We start from the raw sequence: 26299 nt of genomic DNA, 5'->3' as shown, positions 1-26299 counted from the left end.
ATTGTGCCCCTCATTCTGGAACAAACACCTCACGAGCCAGTCACCTGTACAAGAACTCTCCATATTTCCTACTGCTGCTTGGTTTTTTTTTTTTTTTTGTTTTGCTTTTTAAGGTTCTGGAAGAGAATCTCCCGGTCTCAAAAAACAAAAACAAAAAACCTGCTAGCCGCGACTCTGACGTTTTTCTGGTTCCAGGATTGCCCAAAATTTATACAAATCTCTCCTTAATTGGTAATCACAGATGCTTTAATTTAAGACCCCCAGCTATACAGTTTTCACATTAGGTTTTGATCAATTACAGTAAATCGTCTGAAATAATCAACTCTAGGGAGAGAGGGAGAGAGGGAGAGCGAGAGAGAGAGTTCTGAAAGATCACACATCATTTTCGTTTGAGAAATGATTTATCTCGGACGGTGCCATAAACAACACAACTCTCTCTCCCAAAGACGCACACACATACAATGGGAGAAGGTCTGTTGCTGCTGCTGGGGCTGACATGTTTATTGTAATAAATCAAGGGGGGGGGAGAGAGAAGGAGAGAGAGAGAGAGAGAGAGAGAGAGAGAGAGAGAGAGAGAGAGAGAGAGAGAGAAACGGTTTGAGGAGAGAAAAAGAGAAAAGTGTGTGTGTGTGTGAATATATATATATATATATATATATATATATATATATATATATATATATATATGGAATGCCTGGATGGGTATAAATATACACACCACCACGGGGTGAAGAGAAATGGGAGAAAATGAAGATGGCTATTTGTCACATTTTACGACAATAACATTAATAACAAACAATAAATTTACATGGACATACAGACTGGGAGGCAAGACGGGATCTCCCGCTACTTACAATAAGTCCAGCCCTCGGCGTGGTTTCTTGCTTCCTGAGAAATGTTTTATTGCAGCCCTCTCTCACTCAGTCTCTCTCTCTCTCTCTCTCTCTCTCTCTCTCTCTCTCTCTCTCTCTCAGATACTCTTGCACACACACTCTCTTCCCCTCTTTCTCTCTCTCCCCCCCATAGGCTTATGAGAGAGAGTGTGTGTGTATGTGTATGTGTGTCTGTGCATGAGAGAGAGAGAGAGAGAGCACTTTTTTTTTAAGGACAGTTGAATTTCACGTCAGACACAAGGAGACCATGTCTGCGATTTTCCTGACGAATACATATCTATTCTGCAACCTCTGCATTAATTATTTAATGAATCACGTGACTTGAGGAGCGTGGGGTAGGGGGTTATCTTTCTCTTTCTCTCTGTTTCCTATGCACAATGAGGGCCGCTGTGACCTTCCGCTGGAACATCAGGACCGTGTGTGCTCATATATATATATACCGTATACAGACACACACACACACATACACACATAGAGAGCACATATGTCGCATCGCACAAGCTCTCATGTTTTACACACACTCAGTCTTGTGCATGCATGTGTACATATTCAGTATATACACACACAAACACACTTAAATGTGTGTGCGGAGCATAACATTATGAAACCACGTGTTACAAACAAATATATATATCCATATGTTTAAGCAGTAGGAGCGATGCATGTACAGATATTATATCGGAGTGGGCAACTTTCTTCCATTCAGATTATTTAGAGAGATTACAGTCATTCTGTAAAATATTGGGTATCCAGGTGGATCCTTCCTTGCTTCCTTGTTCATTTCCCACCCCACCCCCACCCCCGTTCTTCTGGCCCACCCATCCCATCTCTTTAGCCTTTTCAGTCTATTAAATTCTCTTCCTCCGCCTTTCTTTATACATATATGGGACTATAGTAAACATGCTCAGGAGCTTGGGGGTTATTGGCTCTGTTTAGTGCAAAGGGCCCGAGGACCACCACCACAACGATAAGAATCATTCTAATAGAAGCTGTGAGACAGACTTAGAGTTTAAGATGAGCTGCCGGGATGTTGGTGTTGGTGATGGAAGCGAAGAGCTATAGAGCCTCCTTTAATCTGAAGACGCTGGGTAAGGAACGCTCTGACTTGCACCAGACAATAAGAAGGCAAAGCATACTAGCACGCGCTTGTGCAAACGTATCCAAACCATCATTTTATTTTTTTAACATGTAGAAGTGGGAAGTAAAAGGTGTGTGCATTTGCAGAAAAGAGTGTTCGCGCGCACTTACTTTTTCAGGTAATAAAAAAACTTCGGCATCCCTCCACTAAACAATAGAACTGATAAGGGCCTGTGAGGCAGCGTCTTAAACAGACGGTAACATCAAATCAAACAATGGCAGTGGTGGGATGGATGGAGGTGGTCGGGCAGGGCTAGGAGCTGAAAGCTTGCCTTTCTCTCAGAGAAAGGGAGAGAGCGAGAGATGCACATATTGATGGCACTTCGACAACTGGGATCTCTTTCCTATTCTGAACGCTTTCGACAAGTATAAACCTCACATCAATTATGCGCAGGAGCAAAACATTTTAGATAGGAATAAATGAGAGATCGACAACATGTAATTCCAGGTCTTTCTGACCGTGGGGTTTGTAGAACAAAAGGATTGTGGTGGGTAGGTTTGTTCAGACCCTAGTAACACATGTAGCGTTAACTGCATGAAACCGGTGATACGGATGCAAAGCTTTTCTTTTTTTTTAAAGGAGAAAAAAGAATCCAGGTGTATTGTGTGTGTGTGTGAAAAAATAATAATCAAATCCAAAAATGCAGAATTCTCAGCACGGCTAATGTTTCCCACCCCAAATCGTAATCGCAGTATTCTGGGGTGGAAGCGTAACGGCAGAAAACAAACGCGGTTCGATCCCAAACGCCTTTGCTTACAAGTAAAAGCTGCGATCTTCCAGGATAAATCAGTCGGGACCTTTTTGCCAAGCGAATCAATGGGTTTGTTCGATGGGAACATTGCAAGTCATTCTGACTTTCGTTCGAACGTGCTTCCAAAAAAGGGCTCGTTGGTTTTGCTCTAACATAACTCCCCAGCAAATCCCGCTGGTTTTTCAGTTGCATCCCATTCTAAATACTGGGAGGAAATCCCGCTGCCATCAGTGGGGCCTGCTATCGTAGAAGAAAGGGGTTTGGAAGAAATCTTAAAATGGTTCGAAGCCAGCGAGGCGATACAAGGGAAAGAAGAGGGGTTGACTGCAAGTGTTCACTGCCGCGAGGAGACCTTGCTAAATAATAATTAAAAAGTTGGGCTTTTTTGGCCCACTTAAACAACTGATAAAAAAAAAAATACAGAGGAGCGAAAAATGGAGAGAGAGCCAGAATAAGATTTCGATTTTTTTAAACCTCGCGGATTTCTCGGAGACATTAAAAGAGAGGCAAAGAGATATTTATAAAAATATATATTTCTTAAGAAGAAGAAAAGTGAGCAGAAAAGAAAACATGTCTATAATCCTTGGGTTGCAAAGGAAACAAAAATCCGTCTGTTTCCCCCTCCTTCCCTCCCCCCTTTTTTTGTTAAAAAAGAACAACTTTGATTTAAAAAGATGTTTCTGTCTTCTATAGTTCAAAGGAAAGGAAGCGCCTCTCCTCGCCCTGGTAGGTGCGAGAAACCGAGCGGGGTTTTTCTTTCTCTCTCTCAAGATAAAATGAACGTTTATATAGTGGGAAAGGCAGATTGATTTACGAATTTAAACACGCCGGTTTTATTGGGGATCATAAATCTGCCAGGGTGCTACCGATCAAACTGAGAAAGCTCCCAAACTCCGCTCCCCTGGCCAGCTAAGATCCACGCCTCTTTCTCTGTCATTGAAAGGGACGTTTCCAAAGGGAAAGGTAGCAGGGTTGTAACACAGATCCGGTTTGTGGGTGGGTGTTTGCGCCCGCGCGCCCGCGTGCGTGCAACTTGTGTGTAGACAAAGGAACACACGGAGAGAAGAAAAGGGAGATAAGGAGATAAAGACAGGGTTTATATGTACATGCACTGATAATAGTGGAAATAATACGAAGAAATAACCATGTGTAGAATAAAGAAGGGGGGAAGAGAGAGAGTCTCAGAGCATGTGCAGACTGCCTTGGCCTCGCCACTAAATAAATAAATCACAGCCTCAGCTCATCTGCGACTAGGGAAGACCTCTTTTTAAAGAAGGATACAGGGCAGCCAGTAGGCACAGTTGCTTTCAGACCACACAACTGCAGGTGGCGTTTTCACACGTGCACTGCTGTGCGCGTTTGTTGTTAAATACAAATCTATGTTGCGCCAGTACAAAGAAGATGAGCCACGAGAAAGAAGCAGATACCTACATACATACTGTACATACAAACAAATGCCATGTTCTATATCTCACAGTAGACCTTCTGCGCCCCTAAGCTCTCCTTATGCAGTTGTCTAACACCAATAGTTCTTCTTTTTACCATCCACCAAAATAACATATTAAATATATATATAACTAGTCTGGGATGGGGAGCTCAGGAAATAGCTGCCCACCTTGCGCTATTAGGATGGAGACTTCATTGCAGTGTTTAGCACCTATACCATTTTGCGTATGGAAACCTGGGACCTCTAGGGTGGGATTTTGCTACAACAGCCCCCACCCAGCACCCTTGGAGGTTGATATTTAAATAACAGTCCAACTGCACAACCAAAAGTAAACATTTTGCAAAGGGTGACAGAGATCTCCTTCTGGTTAGCCCGGACAGAGGGGTCCACAAACCACTTAGGGTAGATTGAGGCCCAGTTTGTTTTGTGCCACTGGCTTCACTTTAAACAGATCTAAATGCCAGGACTCAAGTTTTAAGTGAGCTGGAGATGAAGATGAAATGTCCACATTTGGGGGAAAATATTCAGTCTCTGGACCAGTGGCATAGCGTGGGTTGTCAGCACCCGGGGCAAGGCAAGTAATTTGCACCCCCTAACCCGTGGATTTGCGCCCCCTAACCCTAACCCCCAGATGTTGCGCCCGGTGCGGCCGGCCCCCCCTGCACCCCCCACGCTACGCCACTGCTCTGGACCACTTTGTGGTTCATGTCCTCACTCAACCTTATAGAAGGCTGCAGGTGGGGTGGTATAAATGGGTCTACTGATATATTTACAACAGGGTAACATGAAGGAAAAGTCGCTCCTGAGCACAAAATTTCATTACCATGTAAAGTCAGGGTCCTCTCCAAGTCGCTGTAAAGAAAACGTCATCATAACATTGCATTTTCCTTTTGAAGAAGTCTAGTGGGCCTGAATATTCCACAATGTGTGGTGGTCTAAGATCTCTAGAAAATCATTACAAGACACGCTTGCTATAAGACTTGAAATTTATCAGGGGGAAGGGGGCGTGGAGAGAGAAGCCTAATACCTAAAGGAAGACAAAAGAAGGTCAAGGCAGCCATTTTAACAGAATAACAGTGCGAGTTTATGCATGTCTTCTCAGAAGCAAGCCCCATTGAACTAAATGGGATTTACTCCCAGGTAAGTGGCATGTAGAATTACAGCCTTAAGGTGCTTTCCTCCAGCCCAATAAATAAACTTGTTTATCAAGGAACCCATCAATGACACCTTTTGTAAAGGGCTCCTTGCTTTTTCTTAGAGCCTTTGAACCCATCTACCAGTGAGCGTTGCTAACTGCTGTTATGACATTAGCTTGCCTTGAATAAAAGGTAGAAAGAATGTGAGGAAGGGGGTGAGGATGAGAAACAAGATGAAAGGAGGGGTGTCGAAGTCATGGCCTGGTCACCCCACCTTTCCATTGCATGCATGCCACACATTTAAAGCACATTTAAATCACATGACTTCCCCCAAAGAATCATGGGAACTGTAGTTTTCCACTCACAAAGTCGCAGTTCCCAGAACCCTTAACAAACGCATAATTATTTGTGCTTTACACAAACGTAGCTCTATGGTGTGCATGCAGGTTCCCTTTTTCAGCAAATCTGGGTGTCACCCTAGAGTCACCGAGCAAATCTAGGCACCAGCGACCCAAAAATTAATCTGAACACCACGTATATCAGCATACTGCTCATTGTTCTTCCAGGGAAGAAGAAGGTGTAAAAGCAGAAAAAGGTGGCTAGGCTCCTACTACCACAACAGCCACCACTGATGAAGACTGTGACAAAAATAATAATAGCCACTGTACTTTGCGACACAGGGATTGCACCTATTTAAAACGAAAACCCAATAGACCAAAAGTATGGAGGACTGCACGATGACAATGCAATCCTATGCATGCCCACTCAGAAGCAAGTCAAAGGGGACCAACTCTCAGGTTAGGCGTGTATGGGATTGCAGCCTCAAAGCCAATCCATCAAACCGGCCAAAATTTAGGCCATCTCCCATTCATTTCAAGGAGGATTGCGCAGGAGAACTACCTGCTGGACTGCGCGCCCTAAAAAAAGCTAGGGAATGAGCAACAACAAAAAGCCATAGCCTCCGACAAGATAACCGGACTGGAGGAGGAGAAAAAAGCCAGGCGCCCACACACACAAAAGGAAAACCGATAGACTAAGAGAGAGAGAAGTTGGTTGGTTCTCTGTGTTGCCCTCGTTTTCACGTTTGCCTCCGGAGTTTGCTTTAGCCCGCCCCTGTTTCCGTGAGAGCAATGCCACCGAGCACAATGTCCAGTCTTGAAAAGGTCAAGGGGTTTTGAGGGGTCATTCTGTAGCTGCAATACCAGGCTAATCGCTTAGAAAACGTGTCCCTTGGATGAACTCCATCCTCACTCCGCAGCTCGCCAGGGTCAGATCTTAACTCCATTTCTTCTAATATAAACCTTCCCCCCCCACCTTGAAATGCAGATGGATAGATCATGGACGGACGCACAGACAACCTCTTCACTCACACCTCTGCTGGCGAACCTTCAAAAACCCGCGCATGAATACCAAAGGCAATATTTTAAAACCAGAAATGAAGTAGCCACGCCTCCTCTGTATTATCTGCAGTTATGGAATATGTAACATTGCATTATCCTTACAACATCCCCTGGCATAAAGAGTTCTAGGACAACAGCGTAAGGGTTCCCAGCTACTCCAAACCCACGGAGAAATAAAGGCAGGGCGCCCTTTTAGAACAGGCACCTATTTTATTCTAGTACCCCCCCCTCACCACAATGTCATTAGAAAATAAACAAGCATTCTTCACAAAATCCCAGCTGTTAAAAACACATTTAAAAAGCAAACCATTCAAATTCCTTTAAAACATCTCTTATTAGCAGTCTTTTCTTTCTTTCTTTCTTTCTTTCTTTCTTTCTTTCTTTCTTTCTTTCCCCGCCTTTATAACTCCGGTTGTTGTTGTATTTTCTAAACCACAACAACAACCACCAGGAAGGGCTTCCTCTTAAGGCTGCAAACTCATCTAAGGCTGCAGCCCTATGGACACTTACTTGGGAGTAAGACCATTCAATTCAGTGGGATTTACTTCGAGTAAACGTGCTGCATAGAATCGGGCTTCCCAGGGCACGTTTTTAAGAGCAGAAGGCATTTGATGTTGTCCCCGCCCCCTCCATCCTTAAAAGCGAAGCAATATATAATTTCAAAAGAAGCCGAGCCTTAAAAAAAACACACACACAATGTTTATGGTTTTTTTTTTACCTTTTTAGCTTCCCACATCTTTTCTCCAGGCGGTTAAAGGTGGTGTTCATGTCTGAAGTAGAGTCTTCCATTTTAAAAAAGTAAAAAGTAAAAAAAAAAAGAGTTCAACTTGTATGTGTGTATGTGTGTGTTTGAATATATATATGTATATAGAGGTGTGTGTGTATATATATATCTATATATATTAATATATAGATATATATTTTCTCTTGAAGATATCTTGAAAGATTCAAGGCTCCTGGGTACTCTTTTTTTCCCAACAGAAGGTCTGCGGAGGTTTGCTGTTGAATAACAATAGGAAAAGGATAAGTATTTGAATAAAAGAAATGATTAATGATTTTTTCGGTATAATTCTCGCATTTTTCTCAGCTTCTGTCTGCTTACAATGCTTGTGAACTTTTACGGCCTATAGAAATCCCCACCCCAAATCCTATTCACCCTCTCCAGCTTTGATTTGGCTCTATAGAAGCTACATTCTTACCAGCATATGCTTTTAAAAGTTTTGTTTGGGGTATGTGAGAGAGGGAATGCCTTGAAGTAACCCTGAAAAGCGCAAGAGACATGCCCCCCCAGCACCACTGAAATCAATGGAAACGTAGCCATTGGGAAAGGGATACTGTCTCCAGCTTCCTAAAATTCAAACTTATTTCCGCGTAAAAATAAATAAAAATCCTGGCATCTATCAGGGAAATACACGTGCAACAACACCCTTCTTTTTTTACTCGCAAGTGCCCCTCAAGTCCTCATTGCCAGGAGGTAGCTTTCGTGCATCATAAGAAACAACAGCAAAATGCCTAGGGGCTTAATTCACATGGTGTCCTCAAGTATCGACCCACTAAGGTCTGCTGTAAGATGAATATGGACCAGAAACCAACCGAAGGTACTAAAAAAATTATTGGCACCAAGTTCTTAGGTGCTGTGTTGCAAGGCCGCTGTTGTCCCAGGACATCCTGCAAGCATCGCAGTACTGTACTCGAAAGTTAACCCCATTCATTTCAATTTATAGTACTTTCAAGTAGAGAAGCTCAGATCACACCAGTGTTGGCTGCCTTGGATTCATTCTGCAGCAGCCCCATCGCAAAAAAATAATAATCCTGGATTAAGTGAGGAGTGGATTGTGGCCAGTGGTTGCTTGTCCACAACAAACCATTTGCTCTACAATCACTCTCATGGCTTTAAGGAGTTGTTCCACAATAAAAGGGGTTGTGAATACGCGGCGGTGTGAGAATCAATAAGGTTGTTTTTGTCTGTTTATTTTTTGCACTGACTCCCATAGAAAGAGTCTGCCATCTTATGTGGAAGAGGAGGTTATGCACACGCATTAAAATTAAGTTCACAGTGAGCATGGCGGATTGGGCCATCGGTATTACCCCCATCGAGATATATGTTCTGATAGTACAATAAAGCAGTAACGTAACACACGATTTGAGTAATGGATAGCAAGTGGCCTAAGGGAAGGTTCCTGGAGTATTTTAACCTTCATGTGGAAATTACTTCCTGCGCACTGCTAAAAGCAAGACCCAGCAGGAGCTTCTCCTGCACACGCTCCACTGAAATGAATACGGCCTCCATTGCAATGGAGCGTTTGCAGGAGAACATCCCGCTGGATTCTGCCCCAAGGTACAAACCATGTTAAGACCGTATTAGGGACAGGAGTAGGGATTTTAAAAGAGAAAATTACTGTTTTCTTTGCATGGTCTCTAATCCGTCTCCAAACACACACACACACACACACACACACACACACACACACACACACACAAATTTGTAACTTAGAACTGGAATGCTATTTCGTCCTAAACAGTATTTTCGATACTTTGTATGAGAAAGAAAATGAAAATTAATACAAGAGCTATGGAGCACAAAAGAAGTCATTTGTCTTCTTGATTATCTATTTGCTTGTCAGAGTTTGAGCTATTGCAGCGGCTGTCTCCTTTGTAATATAAAAATACACAGAAAACCTGCAAACACCGAGAAACATCTGTGCAAAAATTATGGTCATTAAATGTATTAAATACCTTGAAGAAGGTAGCTTTTCTCCGGACGGGGGGAGAAAATAAAAAGACAGAGAAGAAACATCTCTTGGAAAACACACTGCTGCTTTATAGTCTCAATACCCAGGTAGAAATTTAACGATCAGACTACTATTTTAGTTTGAACCAGTTTGGAAAGCAAAATGTAACCACATTAATGCATGCTTAGAGGAAATAAATCACCTCATATAAGGCTTAGCTGTAGTTAAGGAGGATATACCCTATGGTCAAACATCTTTTGTTTCCATTAGGGGAATGCAGGCTTGGAAACTGACAACAATAAAAACCTGGTCGAATCGAAAAGGGGTCTGCAAAAGTATCAGAACAAAGGAATAATGTCGCGACTATTTCAGATACCCTGAAAGACACGGACAACCGTATTCACCATAAATGCTTTATTTCGGGGTTGTTGTTTTTTTTTTCCACCGTGGCTGCTGCTATATACATGTTCTTATGGGTATCACACAAAACAACAAGAGGTAATTATACAGAACGAAAGGAGGGGAGTGTTATATCCCCCCCTCCCTCAAGTTCTCTGGAATCACACCATTTCGGAATGTCATATACAGTACAGGAGAGAGAAGGGTGAGAGAAGAGAATGAGGGGGGACAAGAGAGAGAGAGAGAGAAGATGGAAAGTGGGAGGGGGGAGAGAAAGCGAGAGCAGAGAATACCCATATTCCTTTCCTCACGCCTTACTTCTCTAGGGAATTTCCTGAAAATTCATCTTTATCTTCACATTCATTTTAAAATCTGAAGCGAAGGCAGCGAAGGCGCATCCTTATTTACAAAGGAACACCCCCACCCCACCCGTTCCATTTTCATGGCTGCTGGAACCCAGATGGCCTTATGCTATAATCAACTTTATAGACTGAAATGCACTGCCCTTCTCCGCTTTCCAGGTCTTCCAGGTTAGATAATTAACCTGAAGTACTTCCCTGCCGCCTTTAAATTACATTGCTTCTTCCTCTTTTTTTTATTTTGTGTCCTTCCCCGATTAACACCCCCCACACACCGCTGCGCGATGCCCTTCCTTACTTGGAATATTACAATATTTATCATCCAGTAAAGTCCTTAGAGGGCTGTGAGAATTCTTTTCCCCCCTTTCCAATCCCTCTCCTATCTAGAGCTGTGTTAAGCAGATGCCAACAACACTTTTCTGTCGCCTTGTGGGTAAATGGCTGGGTTTAAACTGGGGTTTCTGGCTAGTGGGGTGGGTAGGGTGGAAGAAGCGGGTGTTCGAAAGGGGAGAGAGAGAGAGAGAGAGAGAGAGAGAGAGAGAGAGCGCGCGAGAGTCCAGTTCTCCTTAGGTGAAACCGGGCCTCATTTATTAAAGACGACTCTAGCTGTCGCGCTAATGGTTGGCATAAGGTCCTTCGTTTGTACGCGAGAGTAAACATGACAAATGGGCCCGAGTTTGGCTTGATTAAGGATGAAAAAGGGATCCATCTTAGCCAAATCTGAAAACCCCATCTCCTATAGAACAGAGGAGCTACCCCCCCAAACACGGCAACCCTGCTTTCCGGCCAAAGAACTAACCCCCCCTCCCCCGCAAAACCCCCCCAACCCTCTCATCCTTCTTTGTTTCTTCTCCCCTCGTATAAATAGTGGTCCCAGTTCACCCACCCCCTTGTCCCCTCCCCCCATACGCCCCCATGTTTCTCCCTCAGGAACAGGAAAACTACCAGGCCTCCCTCCCTTTCACACATCAGTTCTTAAGCACATAGATCTGCACACACACACACACGTACGCACGCACACACACTCGTGGGCCGCCACGCTCAAAGGCCAGTTATAGGGTGGTGGTGGTCGGGGTGGCGGTGGGGTTTGGGGTTGGTCCATTGGTTCGGTCCTGGGCACCTCCTCCCGCGCCTTGCGCCGAGAGGCTGGCTGCAGAATTGGAACGGATCTTAGTATTGGGCAACTTGTGGTCTTTTTTCCATTTCATCCTCCTGTTTTGAAACCATATCTTGATCTGGCGCTCGGACAGGCAAAGCGAGTGGGCGATTTCCACCCTCCGCCTCCGGGTGAGGTAGCGGTTGTAGTGGAATTCCTTCTCCAGCTCCAAGACTTGCTGCCTGGTATATGCTGTTCTGGAACGCTTCGGCTCCCCTCCCGCGTAGTTGGGGTTGACTGAATGTAGAAACACAAAAGGAGGAGTGGGGCAGGGGAGAGAGAAAGAGAGCAGGAACAGGGAGGGGAGCAGGGTTGGGGGGGGAGATGGTGGGGAGCGTTACTCTTCTTCTGCCCCTTTAAAACGAAACAGAAACCACGACCTTCTCTTGGAAAAAAAGGCTCCTGGAAGACGCCACAGCCCTTTACAAAACAAGTCCCCCAAACCACAACCCTCCCCCAGCGACGCTCTAAGAGCCTGGATCTTTACCTCCTACTCGGAAAGGAGACCCGTGGGAAGGAAGTCCCACGGAGCTTAACCGTGTTTGCTCCCATCTAAACGATCGTAGGAATGAGTCCCATAGAACTCAGTGGGACTGTAAGTCTCTAATATCTATCCACACAGGAGGGGAGCTCAGCGGGGCTTACCTCTGGGTAAAGAGGCATAGGATTGGACTGCCCGAATGCCAGCCATTCCTGTGGGTGTATCCAGAGTTTACTTTTAGAACTTTGAGGGTTACACAAGGTTGATTCTGATCGCTTGAACGAGTGTCTCCCTGTCTGACCTTTCCTCTCACCCAGTGTCTCCCAATGCACCCCATTCACTGCCTAAATCTTCGCGTCTACCTTCCTGCTTCGCTGCATCTATGTTAAGCCTTACACAGCTCTTTTAAAAAAACACAAAGCAACCACTAATCTATTAAAAGCCAGGCTGTTCTCCTGGTCCAGAGGTCGCCTAAGTCCTCCAAGCTTAAACGGCAGGGTAGAGTAATCCCATTTGAATCATTGTGATTACTCCAGAGGATAGATCACAGTGTTAGGTGAGAAAGGACGAGAGTGATAGCGAGACGAGGAGGGGGTTGCATTCAGCTATGAACCCTAACATCACGTAACAGCCCTGCACTTCGTTTTACAGCCTCTGTTACTAGCCTTTGGGTAACTAAATGTGAAGAGACGGAAGGAAGGCCGAATGCATATATGCGTATCAGAACCTTAATAATGCATCAGAGTCTTGAGTGCGAAATAGATCTACAACTTGCTCTGCAGTTCAGTTCAGCCTTAATGCTTGGGTTGAACTAAATACAGTCAAATCGCTGTCGATAAATAGGCATAAATTCAAATACACCGACTTAAGCGTCTTGAGGATCGAGCTAGCGAGCTGCCTAAGGCTCCTGCACGTGTACGAAGGAGTTGCCTGTGCACCTCAAAGTTCTATAAAGTTTGCCCCACATGTAAGACAAACAAACCCCTCGATCGTAAGACAAGCAACCTTCTTTCCCCCCTCTGGGAAGTCATTCCCATTTGAAACCCACGAGACATCCTTCTCTGAAACGTTGCTCTGAAGGGACCATCTTAAAACAAACACCCCCCCCAACCCCCAGCCTTGGAGAAAGGCAAAGCAGAAGTTTGCTGAAACTCTCTACTTCAATACAATTTAAGCCGACAATGAAAATAAAAGACCCCGTACCTCCTTCAAACTTTTCCTGGGGAACGTTCTCCAGTGGAAGGAAAGGAAGAAAAGAATAAAGGACGGGGTGGGGGGGGGAGGAAGGAAGGGAAAGAAGGAAAGAAAGAAACTGGAGGAGGATGTTAACAGGGACTTCAAAGGCAGTTGGCCAAGAAGAGCAATAAAAATTTATGGAGGATGTAATTATAGCGCTCTGCAAACAGGGAGACCATAAATCTCCAAGGGGAATGGTTCTTTTACAACGGGGGCAATAAGCTTTTCTCTCTCTCTCTCTCTCTTCTTCTTCCCAACAAGACTTTGAGGTGCAGGTTAGTATAAAGCGAACGGCACTTTAAGGTTCACTTACCCGTGCTAACATGAACCTTCTTCATCCAAGGATAAACTACCGGTTCTTTGCAAGAGGACGGGCTTTGGTTGAGAGAGTTTTGGCTACAGGAAGGCGGTGGGCTTGGCGTGATGGATTCGCAAGTGTGGTTTGATTCGGAGAGATGGTTTTGAAGTCCAGCTGGAGCATGGACACGCTGGCTCCTGGGAGACAGGACCGATGCCGGGTGCCCAGAGCCCTGACATGGAGGATAGGATGGTTGGTTACAGGCGGACCGCGCTGGGTACAACGCCTCGGGTTGAAAAGAGTTCTCCTCTCGCCTCTGGCCGCCGAAATATTCCGGAGAATGACTGGGAAGGTAATCGTGCTGGGAATATTCTTCGCATGGTGGGAATTTGGGGTCCACATAGTTGGAGTTGATCAAGAACGAACTCATGGCCATTAATTTTGGAATTGCAAAAGGGCGCGCGCGCGCCGGCACGCACACTCCCGCTCACTCACACACACGCACACCCCAAAAAATATACTAAAATTTATTCCTATTTCTTTCGGGGCCCCCTCCCCTTCCCCCTTCTCCCTTCCTTCCCCTCCCCTTCTCACTCGTTTTCCTGTTTCGAAGAGCCCTCCTACTTTTGCCGTCAACTGAACAAAGTTAGATGTCCATGTGACCCCAGGAACCAATGGAGAGGTTTGCCTGGGATTCCCGGATAAGGAAATAATCAAGAAGGGGGGAAGGAGGAGGGAGGACGCTTTTAGCCTTTCCGTTGCCAGCACATAGTCAACTTGGAAGCAGGTTGTTTTAAAGTAAATTGGACTTAACTTTACATATAAATGCACTCAGGAACCTAGGTGGGACTCCGCACTGCGGAACAGTTACCCTTTTTTACTTGTTAAATATCAGGATTTACATCATTTCATATCCCGAAGAAATCTATTATCCCATAGCCAAGAAGGCACCACAAAATCCAAGTGCCCCCACCCGGTGCATTGACTGAATTAAAATCACTGTCGATACTGGCGAGCGTGCATGTGAGAGTGTACACACACGGTTCCCCATGGCAGAGTTTGCCTCGAAGTAAAAAAGCAAAATAACAACACATGCAGTCTGAACAAATAGGAGACTGGGAGGAAAGGAAATATTCTCCTCGGTTTATGATGCATTAATCTTCTAGCTCCTGCCTAAATTTTGGTGATAGAGCCCGGCCGGTGGCAAAGATAGATAGAGCTCGTTTGAGATCGATAGAAACGCCATTAACTAATTCGGGTTACCCATCCCTTTAAAAGACAGGTTCTGGTTTAGACTGGTTCTCCCCCCACCCCGGCCAGGAGGAGAAAATATATTTTTAAAAGCATGGAGACAGAGGAGCAGGAAGAGTTAGGGTTAGTCTACAATACGATGGATAAAAAAAAATCCAGTTGCATAAATAGCTTTTTAAAGTAGTATTGAAGTAAGGGAACATACCCTGCATTTTCCTATCTATCTCCTAAATGTCCTTTTTCATTAAGACGCAATGTATCCACCCCTTTTGGAAGCCCTCGGGGCAGGGACCTGTCTCTTCTGAGTGCTGAGTGGCGCCTGCGCACAGATGGCACCAAACAGGTAATCTTTAGAGACCTGTTTTGTCTCAGCCCTATTTACAGAAAGGCATGGTTCTAGAACAATTTCTGCAGGCATATGAACACAGAAGGGAAGAACTGTTCTGTTCTCTCCCTGTGAATTTCCTGTTTCGCAGAAGATACCCGATAATTTGAATCAACCTGTCTGGATGTTTAAAAGATGGGGGCGGGGCGGGTGGACCCACTGCCATTAAAACAACACGCCACCAACACGGAATAGTCCTTGAAGGGAAAGTCTTTTAACGATTTGCTTCGTCCTTTTTTCCTCCCTTTCTTTTCCTCCTTCTTCGTCTTGAGGGATGCGTTCCGTAGCGTTTGTGTCAACTACATATTCCCCTAGATGCGAATTTGTGACGCAGCTTCTTTTACACAAATTCGGATCTACAGGGTACATACAGAAGACAGAGAGAGAGATTCTCCTTTGAGTTTGGCTAGAAGTCTTCCGCTTTGGCTTACAGCGAAGAGGAAAAGTGGGCGAAATAAAATAAAATAATAAAACAAATAATCCGTTTTTCAGGAGGAAGGTATGTCTGGAAATATTTGCTTGCAACACGCGTCGCAAAATCGAGTGGTTGTTAGCCCAACTCTGTCGCGTAATCCACTGTTGCTTCTTCCTCCGCAGAAGGAATACTGCTGCAGAAAGGTAGTCCAGAAAAGTTGGGAGGGAAGGAAGGAAAGTCTGTTGGAGGATCTAAGCAGAAACAAAGTCACTCCCAATCCACTTCAGTGAGATTTATTGTTTAATTAGAACTAAAACCACCCTGTTCGCGCGATTTCGTTGTAATAAGGAATAATATTAGGCTTATTCCGATAATTTGGTTGTCTAACACACATTTACCCAGGGGTAAGTCCCACTGAACGCAATGGGGCTTAACTCTGAGTAGGCACGTACATTATTTTACTGGAGGGAGGGAGATCTTAAAACAAATACAAATATAAACAGGAAAACAGGGTGTGGCTCTCCCCCAACACACGTAGGGCAATTCCATCCCTTTTCACCCTAGGGAAGAGGAATGGGGGAGGATCAAAGGAATTTCATTTCCGAAAAAAGGGGGATATAAAGCAATAAAATATGCAGTTTGTGTAAGTAATGAACCCTTTGCAGCAGGAAGTCGGGAGCAGCGCGGTTTTATGTAGATAGCTGTTAAGGCTGCTGGTCTGGAAAAATGAGACGCGTTGGAATTCGTGTTGCGGTTTTTAAAAAACTAAAAGAAAGGAAGCGGTCCCAATATTATCTTAGTGTAGGAATAGGGAATCCTTCGGATTACACATAATTCTTCGTCAGGTAGAACAGTTTGTTCATTATTTACTCAGCAGTTGGCACTGGACTACCTATGAGGTGTCTTCACGCTGGATGAAACTGTATCAGAGCAGAGCAATAGATTACTGTATGGCCCTATTAGTGAGGACACTTCGTTTCTCCTATGTATCGAATATACTACCATAGGCAAGAGGTTATTGGTATTACTGTTTTAAACCGTTTAGCCGGGGAGCGAAGGAGGAAGAAACGCACGTGCTTCGAGACCAGCCTCCCCCATGAGTCAAAAAATAGTTTGGAAAAAGTCAAAGCAGCCACTCAGACATTCTTGTTGTTGTCCTCCTTCCTCCCCCAAACAACCAAACCCGTGGCAAGAAGGCTGCGTTAATTCATGTCTCTACACCCCCTTCCTACAACAACAGATGCTGGTTAGATAACAGACAAGGCGTTTGTGTTTTAAGTCATAATGCCATATTAAGCCTATACCCTTGAGAGTCCATGCCACTGGAATCCAAATCTCCAACTTCCAGGTAATGGACCGTGCGAGCCCACCCTCCAACACTGAAGGCATCATTTTTCCAACACGGGCATCCCGAACCTGAACGTATTTACATGGAAGTAAGAGCTGCTGATTTCAATAGGGCTTGCTTTCAAGTCAGTAACGAGGTCCCCGGGATTCAACCACCCTCACCTCCCATGCATTTCACCAGGTGCACCGTCTAATTCAACTAATAGGTCGCAACCTATTTGTAAAGTGCGCCACCCCGGTCGGGGGGGGAACCCATAACTGCCCCGGTTGTTTAAGTGGGGCTAATATATTGTCGGGCGACAACACAGGAAAGTCGGGATCGCAGCTTCAGATTTGTCTACTAAGAACAGAGACAAGTCCGACTTGAAAGCACACCATACTCGGAATAATTTGTTTCAATGGGAATCATTACCAAATTTAGGACTAAGGGCACTTTTCCAGAGTTGCAGGCCAACTCCAGTGCGCGGAGAGAAAGAGAAAGAACTTTCCTTCCACGAAGCCTACCAGACACAAAGGTCTACCAGTTATACACCTTTGAGACATCCGCTCTCCTCTTTCTCCTGACCTTGATCGCTTCCATTTTTCATTCCCCCCGCCCTCTCCTGTTTCATCTGTATTCCATCCAGTCTTGTCTCAAGACATGGGTTTTTCGGGAAAACGAATAGCTAGGCCTACTCTTTTATTTATTTATATATATATATATCTAATTTTTTTATTTAAAGCGCCACCTCCACTTTTTAAAAATGCCTTGCGCAAATAGACAAAGGGGGGTTTCATCCTAGTATCACCAGCACCCCTAGCGTCTAGCAGAAATGTTCGATTCTTTCCACCCTCTCCAAAAGTCCCCCCCCCGCGCACCACGCACACACAGAGGCATGGACAACAGCCTGCTGTCCCCAAATCAAAAGATACACCTCCCCCCCCCGACCCTCCCAACCATCCGTGTTTTGTTTTGGTCACTCTCGATTGCTCTAATAAAAACGTCTCAACTTTTCGGAAGTTTGCAAAGACAGATTTAGCTCAGGCGTTCTCTGCATTTCAAAGAGGCAAGTTAATGAAGCCCTAAAACGACAGAGTTTCCAAGCAGATGGGACCCCCAATACATTGTTTGCATACTACAATAAAGTTCAAACAGATAGGAAAGGACGACTGGGCACTTGCTTGCCACAGAGGGTGCACACCTTTCGGACACTACTCGGGTGTCCTAGTAATGTGTGTGTCCAGTTCCCCCCATGCCCGCACAACATCAAACTCAAAGCACCTGCCAATATATGCAAATATTATTTTACTACTAAGAACTGTTATCTTCTGGCTACCTTGGGTATGATCACCGCGTGAATCCGGTTCCTCGCAATGAGGGGGGGGCTTGTGCAGGAGAACTTCCCTCTCCCCTCTATATTACTTTCAGGACCCCCATCTAGGTAACTGCTGAGCCTGCCTCAGCGTTCAAGGCTGCTTTTCTGCACGTCGACCTAGCAGATCGGCTCCAGTTTACTACGGATAGACTTACTTCCGAGGAAATGCGTTAGGGATCGAGCCTCTTTTTTTTTTTGCAATCACAGCACCCTTTTCTGGATTGAGAGCAAAAAAAGCCTGGAGGTCTTCTCCTTCGACTCCTATACCTCCCCTCCCCACACATTTTCCCCAAGGTACAAAAACTGAAGCGTTTACAACCCCCCTCCCCTTGTTCGCGCAGTTAAAAATAATCATCCCGTGCAAGACAGGATACAAAACGCAGCAGCCTTTCCCAAGCGGTCCAGCCACAACCACAATAAAAAGAACCCGAAACACCAACCGGAAAACTGGATCCTTCCGTCGTATCTCTCCTTCCTCCATGTCAAAGATTATTTTTTTTCCACGATAGGAAATCTCTTCCTTTTCCTTTCCTCCCCCTCCCACTGCGATTGCCTTTTAAAGCCTAAGGAATAGCTGGCTACCAGCTTGCAGGGAGCCGTAGGCCTAACTGAGCGTTTTCGGTTCGGATACCCGCAAGTTTTCGTATTAATCTCCATACTTTGTCAGTCTTTGTTAAACAGCTAGGCGTGTCCCCAGCGCCTCCAACATTTTAATATTTGTTAGACGCGCTGACCTGAGTTTCACCCCACTCCGGGGCTCTCCCTCTTGCATTTTCTATAATACGCTTGCATAGTTCTCTCGGTCATATTGAATTTTACCCAGGTCATTACTTTGGAGGGGTGGGGGAAATGCCACGGCAAGGAATTTTAATGCAGGCTTTCCTCTCTGTAGCGCCTGCGACTTTTTTCAGTCTCTTTGTAAGTTGCTCTTTGGCCAGTAGATGCTTATGCAAAAGAGAAATGTGCGGGGACATATGCGCGCGCGTGTGCAGATAGATAGACAGATGAATTTACGAATATGTGCACGTCACTTGAGCCTGTTTATGCGTGCATCTAGATATGCATTAAATAAACACATGCATAAATTATTGTTCAGCTGCTGTGCCCCCCCTTTTTTTGGCTTCGGGACCAAAACTTTTTTCATTCCAAATTCAAACTTAAACACACTTTCCTCACACATTCATAGGATCTATTCCCTCCCCCCGGAAAAAAAGAAAAGAAACAACGACCACTGAATAAAACACAATACGGAGAAATGATACGGGGATTCCAAGGCAGAGGGAGGGAAAGAAGTACATGTTCCGAAATCTCTGTGCCTTTTCCCATCACGAGCAAAACTGCGGTTGAATGTCACCTACGCTTATGTCATATATTCCCCCTCCCAGTTAAAGTAATTCCGGAAGGAAATTTGTTGGAAAGAAACTCTCTACCTTTGAAGCCACCAGAGGTGTTACCCTAACTCATCAAAGGTCTAGCTTCAAGAATGTAATGGATTGTGAAGGCTTGAGCTTTCCAGGCCCGTAGCTGCCTATTGTTCGATGTATGTATTGTTCACCATCTATTCTACAGGTACACACACACACACACACGGTGTGCTGTAGAGCAGGTTACCTGCTGCACTTGACAGAGGCATGCCATGAGAAGTCTATCGAAAAGTCAATTGGCATTAAATTATTTCTATTAATAACTCATTACATGGATTGTCTGGGGGGGGCCGGACTTGTAGAAATAACCTCTCGCTCTCATTTTCGCCGCGAACGGGTTTTAAAGCTCGTCCAATAGCAGCTTATCCCCTTGTTCGCTCGGATTCTTTATCCCTGACAGCTCTTCCTATAGAGGGCTGGGCTATGGTGGCAAATTGACTCTTAAACGGTAGGATACACGGGGATCTGTACTGGGAGCAAAGGAAGCGTGTGCTTGTGTGAGCCATGAAAATTCATACCGAGATGATTTTAACCTTCTGAAAACAAACGGAGTTGTTACCCACTCACATTCCCCCTCCCTTATTATTGCACAAACCTGGAGCGGTGATGACTGCGCTTCAGAGATAACTGTAGTAATTAGAGAAGCCTAGAGATGGATCGCCCAAGTTACGCTTAAAATGTAGCCCGTTTATAGTGATCTTTCATAAATACCAAGCAAAAAAAGCCTCAAGAGTTCGTTACAATTAACCTGTGTTGCTTTATGGGAGAGTACGCACGCAAATACACACCTTGAAATGCTAATATTATTATTTTTTGCTTTTGCATTTCAACCAATTTGGGATTAGATATCCGAATGGAAATATATGGAAACCAACCATTTCTATGTGACGCACCTCTCAAGAAATGCATTTTGGATGTAGAAATACCCTCTTGCTTAGGATCGGGTGTGCCTTTAAACACGCGGACCACAACCCCCTTTAACCTCTTACTCCAAATTAGGGACAACCCAATTTACAACTCAGTAACTCTGCTTAAACCTCCATCCTAACCACTTGGGTTTGGACTCAGTCCGAAACTTACGCCCAAGCAACTAGGGTAAGACAGCAACTTGTCACCCCTGGTTCTAAATATTTACACTTAAAACAATAGGGTCTTCTTGATCTTTAACAGGACTTTATATCCCGGATCCTGCAACAGGCTTTATTGTAAACGAATTTCACTCTTTTCAGTGGGGCTTGCTTTTGATAGTCAACGTGTTTAGGATCTGCGCACAAATAAATTAGCTGGTAGCCAACTACGTGGTTCTGATTCATGGAGGTTCTGCAGTGAATCGCTCCTTTCCACCTACATCGTGCAACAAGGCGGGGGGAACTGTTCTTCATATAGAATCGACTGACGCTAAATTCCATTTAATCCGCTAAATGTTGAACAAGAGAGTTATAAGAAAGGAAGAACAGGAGCTCAGGTGCTTCTGGGGTCTGCGTGTGTGTACTTAGAATGGTTTCATAAATTTTCCTTCCAACTGTACCATTATCCTAACCGCTGAGATCAACCCCTTCATTTGAAATTAAAATGATTTATTTATTTTACTGTCGACTTTAATCCGGCCTGGTTCGTTCTTTATTGTTGCCGAATATATTCTGCACCAGTAATTCGGATGAGGAATGATCCCCAAACACACACGCATGAATTCAGAGGAGGTGCATGCCCTAACACTCTTGCAACAGAGTTTTAGAAATTAAATCTGTCAGTCAATCGAATATTCGATTCCTCTCAGCCGTTTGACCGAGCAATGTATTAATGAGCAGAAAACGGTTAATTACCACTGCATTGCTAAGCCTCTGTGAAGACACCGTTAAGACTCTTAACTTCAGTTATCTTCTTAATTTAAGAGGATCCTGAAGCAAATGGACAATCCCTCCTAAATGTGAGATGATTTGCAATCGACTAAACAAAAGGCGCATTTTATCAGAAGGAAAAGTAAACGTATTAAATGTTATTAATCAAATTCGGGAATATGGAATAGTCTCTCTTCGAATACTCTGACGTTGAAGGACAGTATATGATTATCTAAAGAAAATGAATATAATAAAGTGAAACAAACCCCAGATTCCAAATGCCTTGACAATAAGCAAGCTCAGAACCCATCAGTATTGTGGGAGATCCAAGGTTAAGATAGTATCCGACAATTTATTTTAAGACAGTGTTAGTACTGCTTTCCAGTTTTAAGAGGCAAAGTCTCTACAGCAATTAATTCCCTAAAAGACAAAGTCATAGTTATTAACCCATTAATCCCTGATAGTTAATCTGTAAAACTTTACAGAACACCCCAACAGGAAGTTGCATAGGAGAACTTCCGGGATGCTTCACATTTCCTATATTCCTAGAGGATTAAGGCTGAAATTTATCCTTCGCAAGACGAAATGAATGGGCGCTGAGCAAAACCGAGGTAGTTTTTTTTTTAAATCAACAGGGTTTGTTTGCATATGGGAAATGGATGCTGGACTCTGCCCTAAATCCCCTACAGCTTGGAGCTTATGATAAAATATTTTAGAAGTATTCTTTGACACATCCTATATTGTTTCCAATTCCTTTGTTTATTATTAATTTTAATGACGTGATACGTATTTTTATAGTTATTTGATTTCAAAAAAGCATACATCTTTACCCTGGGAACAACCCTCCAACTTTGGTTCAGTGATTATTTTCCCCATGAGGATGTGTGGAAGATTACAAAGATTATTTTAATTAAAATATTACGTTATAAATGTTGGCTGTGTAGCAATGATTTATTATGCTTTAATAATAATAATAATAATAATAATAATAATCCACGTTATTGAATTAATATATTATAGCTCTTTAATTTATAGTATACATAGATGATCACAGCAGTTAAAGAGCTTGTAGAGAAAAAGAAACTGTTCAAAAGAACAAACGTGTGTGTTCTAAATCTGCGCCGACTAGAAGGTTGTGATCCAGGAGGAAGCTCTTATGCGCAAACGCCATTGTGGTGAATGAATGAAGGCACTGCCCCGATCCTGCGTAGTGTCCATTCACTCTAATGGCCCTTACCCAGGAAGAACTGCCTGCGGCACAGAGCCCAAACTGTTCAGTACAGTAGTTAGTTAGAAAGAGAGAGAGATCGGCCCAAGGCACCCCCAACATCAAGCTCAAAATACTACCACCTCATCATCCCAGCTAACCTGCCTGCCTCCAGCCTCCCAGCTCCACCTTGTCTCCCTTTCATAGACAGCAGCTCTGTAACATTTTGAGTCGCCTCTCTCTACACTTCCTAACTCTTACCTCGCGATCGTATTCTCTCATCTCTAGCCAGTAAACAAGCAAGGTCTCTTCCCCTCCCCCCCACGCTACACCATCACCCTTCTCCCTCCCCCTCCCCTCCCCCCTCCCTCTCCTCTTTAGCACTGACATCCAGTCTATCAGCCTCAAACACAAGACCCGGTCTCGCACCGCCTAAACTTTTGACCCTCGCCTTTTTGACCCCTCGGAGCTATAATGGCGTTCTATCCAATCTACCAACGACCATATTCACCTCTCCTAGTCTTCAGAACCTGCGCAGACTTTCTTTCTTTCTTTCTTTCTTTCTTTCTTTCTTTCTTTCTTTCTTTCTTTCCTTTTCCCCTCTTTTCACTCAGCGTTTGCAACCCACCTCCAATCCCTATATCCACCCCTCCTCCCAAACCACACTTTAAAAGGGTGCTGCGTGCTGGGGGGTGGGGAGGGAACTGGAAGAAAAGGACAGCTGGGCTCGACGCCTTGAGAACCAGTTTTTCTTTTATTTGCCAATTTGAGAGTTACCCGCTGCAATAGCAGAGCGCCCTGTTTTCGCCGTTTTAGTGCTGGGGAGCTGCACGGTTGCAGAAGGTGGCTCGCGGCTCCCCCCACCCCGCAGTGGGGAGGGCGGGGTTCGCCGTGCATTTGGGCGAAGCTTCCAGGGGGATAAATGAAGACTTCTTCAAAGAGCTCGCCAGAAAGGCTCAGGAAGTGACCCTGGATAGCTGCGGTGGATTGGTCTGAAGCGGGCTCTGCTGGTTATACTGAGTTGTTACAAGCTTTTGAGATTTCCGCCCCCCCCATTCCAATCTCGCCACCCCACCCCCCTCTTTCGCACACCGATATAATACTTCGCAGAGTTTATTTTAAGGGAAGTTTGCCTTTTTTGTGCCTCCATCTGCGAAACAGCAGCAGGACCTTCATTAAACAGTGTTTCAATAAATCCCAAAAGATCAGGTAGTGTTAGTTTGCACCCAAGCCAGGAACAACAACAACCCGAAATAAAAACTTGCGGAGTTGGGGCCCTTTAGAGTCCAGAGCTGAACTGGCTTAGGTTGCAATCCTACGCACTCTTAGTTGCGACGCATTCCCATTGGGTTTCACTTGGGCTTAGGTTCTGGGAGCGACCACGGAACACGCAAGAACCCCCTTCATGAGATGCAATATTTTGAGGTGTATTGAGCCACACTCAGGATAAACACTTAAATTACTCAAGTCCACTGATTTTAGTGGGTCTACTCTGAGTATGGCAACCGTGGGGAAGCACCCAAGAGTTGCGCCCTTTTTGTAACGTAATTGCCTCCCCTAATCTAGCAAAGCAGAATGAACATTTCATTCTCAATTGCACTGTTGTTGTTTTAAATAAAGCAGCCCAAGAGAGGAAAGACAGAATCATGGAAGGAAGATCTAAATTCCTTTAAGACACTCACCCCTCACACATATATATGGATGAATTTGGGGCTGTGAGACGAAGTGATATACTTGGGAAAAAGCATTAAAACTGTTCAGGAGCTGTTGATTTCTTATGAGACACAAATCAAAACTGTCATCTTCAAAGTTAACGTTTATTTCATGTGTGGATGGAACAGAGGGCTATGACCTTTGGATGAAGAATATGCACGTGCTGATCAATTACCCTGTTAACAGATGTTGGTACTATCATGTCATCTGATCAAACCTTCATCCCCCAGAAACCAAGTCGGCAACGTGTTTCTATAGGTCAAATGATTTATTAGGGAGTAATAAATATATAATCTCATATAAACGATACCTCAGTCTTACTTCTTTCTTTTGTCTGTCCATCTAAGCACCAACCAACCAACACATTTATATAGCAACGCCAATGCAGTCAAAGCGATTTACAATGGTAAGGAAAAATAGAGGAGGAGGGAAGAAGAAAACAAGCAAACTCAAGTACTAGTTGGTATCATCTCTAACACCTCTATTTCCTTGGGAATAGCTCCCAGGAATATTTTGAAGCGTAATTGAAGCAGTCAGGAAAGTGGTGATATTCGTTTCCTCTTCTAACAAAACGTGTGCGGGTAAAACACCTATGATAACTTGCTTCTCCATGTCATCTATCCGGCTATATCTTCTCCCCTTAACACCCCCCCCCCGCAGCAAAGTATTCTTCACTTCTCACCTTCTCAACAACATCCCAGGCTATCATCGTTGTTCTCCTTTCTACAGACTGGAGGGAGACTAACTCTGAGTGACAGCGGCTTGCCAGGGGCTGCCCAGAAAACCATGTCTGAGATTAGATCCTGTCCAGGCCATGCCACCCATCCTCTCGACTATGTTCTTGTCTGCATATACTTGGTCAAACCAGAAGGGGTACTCTTTCGTTTGTTCTTAATTGCAGTTGTGGCGTTTTTGCTTTTTGTGTTTTTGCTTTGTTTTAATTTCAACAAACCGAATGGGGTTCCGAATTGTGGAAATTTGGAAGGAGAGCTTACAGAAGGCGTGGATGGTTGTGAAAGACCACTAAAACATGAGCCTTAAAATGAGACTCTCCCCCCAAGTACTTGAGGAAGAGTCACCCATTGCATTTTGATTTGGGGCGGGCAGGCGGGGGCGGGGTGGGGGAGAAGAAGAGCTGGTTCTCCTATATAGATGCTGCTCTTTACCTCTCTGTCTGCTGACCTGGGAATGATCCCGAGTTCCTATGAATTATTGATGAGCTATAAGGACCGTTCCCCCCCTTCTTTCAGTATGCAAACCCCATTACACTGTTAAAATGGCGATTTAATCGTTTAGAATAGCTTTGCTTTGCTTCCTGCTCGCGCCCTCTCCCCCCTCCCCTCAAGACAACTCATTTGTGCCCCCTTTTCATTTAATTTTCTTAATTAAAATCCTTTCACAGATTTTAATCCCTCTCCTTTTCTGGTAAAGGAGAGAGAGAGAGAGAGAGAGAGAGAGAGAGAGAGAGAGAGAGAGAAGGACCTTATAGTTAAAAGAGCGAAACTGCTTTTTAAAACCAGTTGTTTTAAACAATCGTAAACCCGCCAGCTTCTATTATTTTTAAATCAAGAAGAATAGGGGCGGTATTTTTTCTTTGGTGTTTTAATCCAGATTACAGTGCTTTTTAAAGGGGGGATGGAACAAACTCAAGACAATTCAGCAACCACTCTTGCACCATGAAATGATGCCTAGTTGGGCAAAGAGAGATATAATAATGAACATTATGTGGGTGGGAGGGAGGGTAGAAATAGCGAGACAGACAGACACCTATGGCATCCTACAGCCAAAGTTAAGATCATTATGCAGTGCAATCTCATACATGACTCGCACTGTGTTCAGTGGGGCTTACTCACAGGTTGGTATTGATAGGATTACAGTTTAAGTCCCGTTGGTTTTATTGATGGAATGAAGCAGGTGCCTGAATCTCTCTCGTTGAAC

The 26299-nt window shown here is 44.4% G+C and overlaps 2 protein-coding genes and 1 long non-coding RNA gene across 9 annotated transcripts in view; 1 reads left to right on the top strand and 2 right to left on the bottom strand.

The window, feature by feature from the left end:
- HOXB3 (homeobox B3) overlaps positions 1–26299 on the bottom strand; it is a 63723-nt gene that overhangs the window by 31226 nt on the left and 6198 nt on the right. For 4 of the 6 annotated variants that reach the window (XM_053360528.1, XM_053360527.1, XM_053360526.1 and 1 more), the window contains exon 1: positions 7484–7598. The exons of 1 other annotated variant lie outside the window; for it this stretch is intronic. The gene's annotated coding sequence lies outside the window, so the exon portion shown is untranslated. Of the gene's footprint in view, positions 1–854; positions 1004–7483; positions 7599–26299 lie in introns of those variants that run through there. One more of the 6 variants, XM_053360530.1, reaches the window with a different exon arrangement.
- HOXB4 (homeobox B4) lies at positions 10616–13987 on the bottom strand. Its single transcript, XM_053360535.1, has 2 exons — positions 13442–13987; positions 10616–11648 (listed from the first exon to the last, which is right to left on the bottom strand). The coding sequence occupies exons 1-2, from the start codon at positions 13860–13862 to the stop codon at positions 11308–11310; spliced, it is 762 nt and encodes a 253-aa protein (XP_053216510.1). The 5' UTR covers positions 13863–13987; the 3' UTR covers positions 10616–11307.
- The window catches only part of LOC128399272 (uncharacterized), a 40277-nt gene continuing 27316 nt past the window's right edge, over positions 13339–26299 (top strand). The window contains exon 1 of one of the 2 annotated variants that reach the window (XR_008327200.1): positions 13339–13403. This is a non-coding gene — a long non-coding RNA (uncharacterized LOC128399272). Of the gene's footprint in view, positions 13404–13689; positions 13779–26299 lie in introns of those variants that run through there. The other variant, XR_008327198.1, reaches the window with a different exon arrangement.

This window comes from Podarcis raffonei, chromosome 13, assembly GCF_027172205.1.
Source record: "Podarcis raffonei isolate rPodRaf1 chromosome 13, rPodRaf1.pri, whole genome shotgun sequence".
Classification (NCBI taxonomy): Eukaryota; Metazoa; Chordata; class Lepidosauria; order Squamata; family Lacertidae; genus Podarcis; species Podarcis raffonei.
Note: the sequence above shows the minus strand (reverse complement) of the source record. Positions and strands in the feature narration are given on the sequence as shown.

Bases quoted from the DNA above. Each gene is read 5' to 3' on its own strand.
- HOXB4 (XM_053360535.1), bottom strand. From the start codon at position 13,862: ATGGCCATGAGTTCGTTCTTGATCAACTCCAACTATGTGGACCCCAAA. The intron at 11,649-13,441 runs GTAAGTGAACCT...TTCTACATTCAG, and splicing joins GAAGGTTCATGTTAGCACGG to TCAACCCCAACTACGCGGGA.